At 44.2% G+C, this 5,417-nt stretch overlaps 1 protein-coding gene across 1 annotated transcript in view; it reads right to left on the reverse strand.

Moving 5' to 3' along the window:
• il17rel (interleukin 17 receptor E-like) overlaps positions 1-3,193 on the reverse strand; it is a 26,319-nt gene extending 23,126 nt beyond the window's left edge. The window contains exon 1 of the mRNA XM_020601254.1: positions 2,976-3,193. Coding sequence (XP_020456910.1) covers positions 2,976-3,062 — 87 coding nt within the window. The 5' untranslated portion in view covers positions 3,063-3,193. The remainder of the gene's footprint in view (positions 1-2,975) is intronic.
• Between the last annotated feature and the right edge of the window lie 2,224 nt (positions 3,194-5,417).

Here is a 5,417-nt window from a genome sequence, read left to right on the forward strand (position 1 = left end):
GTGTGTGTGTGTGGTGTGTGTGTGTGTGTGTGTGTGTGTGTGTGTGTGTGTGTGTGTGTGTGTGTGTGTGTGTGGTGTCATGATTCGGTTCTGTGTTGCTTCCTGTCAGGCTTTTATTTTGATGCTACGTCCTGTTTTGTTTCACCACAGTTTTGGTCTTTTTACTTTCTTCATCACCCGCATTAGTTTCACCTGCTCATTATAGTTTGCACCGCATCATAAGCAGCCTTCACCCACCAATCCCAGCCAGATTGTTCTAGACGCCACCTCTCACTCTCCAGCATTTTTCGGTTTTGGTACTTTGTGTTTTTGACCCGGCTTGTTCCTCTGACTATTCTGTTCTGCCTTGCCCTCTTGCTTCAGACTGTCACTGTGTATAATTATCGGACTTCCCTTTGGACTACGTATTTGGATTCCTCTGCTGTATGTGTTTGCTGGCTCTGATCTCGGACTGTTTATACCGACCTGTGATTTTTGTGTTTCACCGTGTCTTGTATGGTTTTGTTTAGCGTTAGTTCTCTTATTAAAGAGACGGTTTTGTTTTACATTTCCTTGTCTGGCCTTTTAATTGAGTTCACCCTCAACATTTTTGGCAGCATAACGCGCCGATTCCTGACATGTGGTGTGTGCGTGTGTGTTTGTCTTTATATACTTGTGCGAACCAACCCCTGATGGAACACCTTTCTTGTGTGGACATTTCATTGGTGACTTTCACCAATGCGGTTTCTGTACTATGATGGACTCTAAATCCTGACTGAAAATCCTCAAACAAATCATTCTTGTGCAAGTGGTCACATAACTGCTTTGCAACAGCTTTTTCAAGGGTTTTGGAAATAAATGGGAGATTGGATATTGGTCTATAATTAGCTAGGACACCTGGGTCAAGAGTAGGCTTTTTGAGTCGAGGTTTAATTACTGCAAGTTTAAAAGCCTGTGGAACATAACCTGTTAATAGAGAGAGGTTAATCAGATCTAGTATGATGTGTTGATTAGGGGAAAGACGTCTTTGAGCAGCCTGGTCGGGATGGGGTCCAGGAGCCATGTTGATGATTTAGATGAAGCAATTGTTGAGGTCAACTCAGAGAGATCTATAGGGGAGAAGTAGTCCAAGTATAAATGAGGTCTTACAGATGTTTCTAAAGCCATTGTAGTAGATGGCACATCTGCAAGAGCTGTGGGAGTGGTCCGACCAATTTTTTCTCTAATAGTTGTGATTTTATTTGTAAAGAAGCTCATGAAGTCATTGCTGCTGAGATCTAAGGGAATGTTAAGCTCAACAGCACTGTGGCTCTTTGTCAGCCTGGCTACAGTGCTGAAAAGAAACCTGGGGTTGTTCTTATTTTCCTCAATCAGTGATGAATAAAATGCGGTTCTGGCACTATGAAGGGCTTTCTTGTATGTTATTAAACTATCTTTCCAGGCTATAAAAAACTCTTCTGACTTAGTGGAGCGCCACCTCCTTTCCATTTTTTGTGATGCCTGCTTTAGGGAGCGGAGCTGCGAGCTGTACCACGGGGCTAGCCTCCTCTGTTTCACTGCCTTCTTTTTCAGAGGGGCAACAGTATCAAGTGTATTACGCAGGAAGGCTGCAGTACTATCAACAAGATTATCAACTTGTGTGGGAGTAAAGTTAAGGTGGCCTTCCTCCAGTGCATTGGCAAATGGACACTGAAGTAAATAATGATAGAGTTATGGCCTTAAATTTGGTAACAGCATTGTCAGAAGGACATCTACTGTAACGGAATTTTCCCCCGCATAGTGTGTAATCCACTAATGTAAATTCAACTTATTAGAAAAAGGTGAGAGAGAAGAGGGTTTGGGGGAAGACTATTAGGTGTTCAGTTTCAATGCTATATGTCAAAACAAGATCAAGAGTGTGATTAAAACAGTGAGTGGGTTTATTTACAATTTGAGAAAAGCCAACTGAGTCTAATAATGAACAGAATGCATTAGTGAGGCTGTCATTTTCAGCATTACCTGAGTAAAAATGATAGAAATTAAGCCCGACCCGTCCAATATGCGGCTAAACATGTCATCACTGGTCATATTGGGTAGGGGGCCAGAGAAAACTATGGAGTCGGACATTGTTTTAGCGAAGTTACACACCGACTCAGCATTAATTTTAGTGACCTCTGACTGGCGAAGTCAGGAGTCATTAGCGCCAACGTGAATAACAACCGTATTGTATTTACGCTTATCCTTAGTCAGCAGCTTCAAATAGGATTCAGTGTCGCCCGCTCTGGCCCCAGGAAAACATTTGACTATGGCCGCCGGTGTCTCTAGCTTCACGTTTCTGACTATGGAGTCGCTAATCACCAGAGTTGTTTTCTGAGCGGGTGTGTCGCCGAGTGAGGAAAATTGATTTGAAAAGTGAAAAGGCAGGTGATGCACCGTGGGCATTTGTTTCAAGCTCCGACTCTTGCGAACTGTCACCCAGCCACCAGGCTGGGTTCCTGGCTGCTCAGGAAGGTCTGGGGGTTGGCTAGCCTGGGCTAAGCTATACCTAGAAGGCTCCGCACTGGCTACATGGGCCTATTTGGCTGGGCTGTTCTCCATGGTGGAGAGCTGCACTTCCAAATCGGTTGAGCCTTGCCTCCAGTGCTGCTAGCATCTGACATTTATTACAAATACCATTATTGCTAAAAAAAAAAAAAAAGGCAGAAGAATAACTGAACATGCAACACTCCGAGCAAGAGAAAGAAGGAGAGGAAGAGGGGGAAGCCACTGCTCTCAACTAAGCTACTAGCTTAGCTAGCTTCTAAACTAGCCGACCTAAAGTAGCTAATTAAATTTGGTAATTAGCAAGAACTTTTGTAACAGAGGTGCTTAAGTAGTGCAGGCATTTGTCGTCAACTCAAAAAATTCAGATGTACCTAGAAAATAGTGAGCTTAATCTGTAAACAATCTGGTAGGAAGCACCACATAGTACAGGCACAGGAAGTGAGTACAATTACCTCCATTGTAAAAGCACCTACTCTGAGTTGTGGACAGAAGGTCACTGGGGCCTGTCGTGGTGGCAACCTGAGAGCCCACTGGTAGACACCAGTGGTGAAAGAAGTCATCAGGCTGAAGAAGGAGTCCTTTCGGGCTCAGTTGACCCAGGGGGCTTCTGAAGCAGCTGACGGGTACCAGGAGGCCAAAAGGGCTGCAGCTCAGATGGTTGTGGATGCAAAAACCTGGTAGGGAGGGGTTTGGTGAGGCTATAGAGAAGGACTTTTGGCAAGCCTCAAGGAAGTTCTGGCACACTGCTCAACAACTCAGGAAGGGAAAGCTGTTATGTCGCTTACACGGGGCAAGGACCCACAATGCAGACCAAGGCTAGTTAAAAAGTCTTTATTCAAAGAATAAGGTAGAAAAGAAGTAAGAATAAGGATAATCACCTTTATTGGCCAAGTACGTTACACACAAGGAATTTGTTTCCGGTACGGAACCGATGGCAGCCATCTGTGGCGCCATCTCAACTGACGGCTCTAACCATCGAGGGCATCGGGGGGGGTTCAGTGTCTTGCCCAAGGACACTTCGACACGTGGACTGCCGGCACCGAGATTTGAACCTTCAACCTTCTGGTTGGGAGATGACTGCTCTACCCCCCACCAGGGCCAGGAACACACAGGTGAGCCGAGCAGGCTGGAGAGTCAGTGTCACTGGCAGATCAGGAATATACAGCAAGTTATGTGGGACAGGAAACACGCCAGCATCGCTGGGAATTCAGAAACTCACAGGTAGGAGACAGAGTCAGGAAGGTCGACAGTGTCTCTGGCAGATAAGGAACACACAGCAGGTAATGCTGGACAGGAGACATACCAGTGTCGCTGGAGATTCAGAAACTAACAAGTAAGTTGAGTGAGTCGACAGTATCACTGGTAGATCAGGAGCACGTAGCAGGTAATGCAGGGCAAAGGTAGTAACAGCATTGCCGAAGATTCAGGAACTTAAGTACTGTCTGGGTCATAAGTGGGTTAAAGCTGTCCACCTACTTTTGTGAAATGGCTCTGTCTACTGGGATTCAGTGGGTATTACAATACCAGTTTTTCACAATCTTCCTCTGCCCTTCAGAGGAATTAATGAACCACAGAGCTAAAGCAAATTACTGTATGTTGGAGATTATTGCAAATGGAGGACGCATTAATACAAGTTACAAACCCTCTATAAAGCAAGTTTATGTCTTATTAGCAGTGATACCCCGTGGTGTCCTCCTTTCGTCTTGGGTATCAAACATACTAAGACTAACAGTAATAAGAATGAGTTGACTTTTTTTTTTTAATAATCGTCACCGCTATTCTGCTACTACTAAAAGAATTCTTATTAGTATTACATATTTTACTTACCAATAACGTCCTCCACAGCTGTTTGCAGACTGAATAAGGTTTTGCGCCCCATATGCAGGCTGTATTGAGGAATGTGCTGCGCGTAATTGCAAACCGAGAACATCACCGCGAAATCCCAAAATAATTAGGACACAATGGTGAATGTATTTACTACATACCAGACTACGGCACAACTTCCAAGTTTACAGAATTAATTTGGAGCGGACTGGACGCCCTCAGGGCGCTTCCTAAGCTCCGCCAAAAATTTGGGGACCCATACAGGTATGTGCCAAAAAATTAGAATATCGAGGAAAAGTCCATTTATTTCAATAATTTGTTTCAAAAAGTGAAACTTGTATGTTATATTAGTTCACTACACACAAAGTGAAATATTTCAAGCCTTTATTTGTTTCAATTTTGATGGTTATGGATTAAAGACAAAAAAACCCAAATCCAGTATTTCACAAAATTAGAATATCATGACAAAGTTCAACATTGTAGGCTCCCTGTGTCCCAATCTTGTCAGCTAATTAATGCAAAACACCTGCAAAGGTTTCCTCAGCCTTGAAATTGTCTTAGTAGGCTTCAGAATCATGGGGAAGACTGCTGACTTGATGGTTGTGCAGACGACCATCATTGACACCCTCCATAAGGAGGAAAAGTCTCAAAAGGCAATTGCAAAAGAAGCTGGATGCTCACAGAGTGCAGTATCAAAGTATATTAACAGAGTGTTAAGAAAAAGGGAAGAATGTGGCCGGAAAAGGTGCACAAGTGACAGGGATGACCGCAGCCTTGAGAGGATTGTCAAGCAAGGGCGATTCAGAAATCTGGGTCTGTGCTTGGCTAAGGAGAAACAGTACTGGTCTATTGCCCAGTGGTCCCAAGTCCTGTTTTCGGATGAAAGCATATTCTGCATTTCATTTGGAAATCAAGATCCCAGAGTCTGGAGCAGGGGCGTCGCTAGACCAGTTTCAAGCTGCTTAAAGTCCAGTGTGAAGTTTCCACAGTCAGTGATGGTTTGGGGAGCCATGTCATCTGCTGGTGTGGATCCACTGTCTTTTATCAAGTCCACAGTCAACGCAGCTGTCTACCAGGAAATTTTAGAGCAC

This window comes from Monopterus albus, unplaced genomic scaffold, assembly GCF_001952655.1.
Source record: "Monopterus albus unplaced genomic scaffold, M_albus_1.0 scaffold51.1, whole genome shotgun sequence".
Taxonomy (NCBI): domain Eukaryota; kingdom Metazoa; phylum Chordata; class Actinopteri; order Synbranchiformes; family Synbranchidae; genus Monopterus; species Monopterus albus.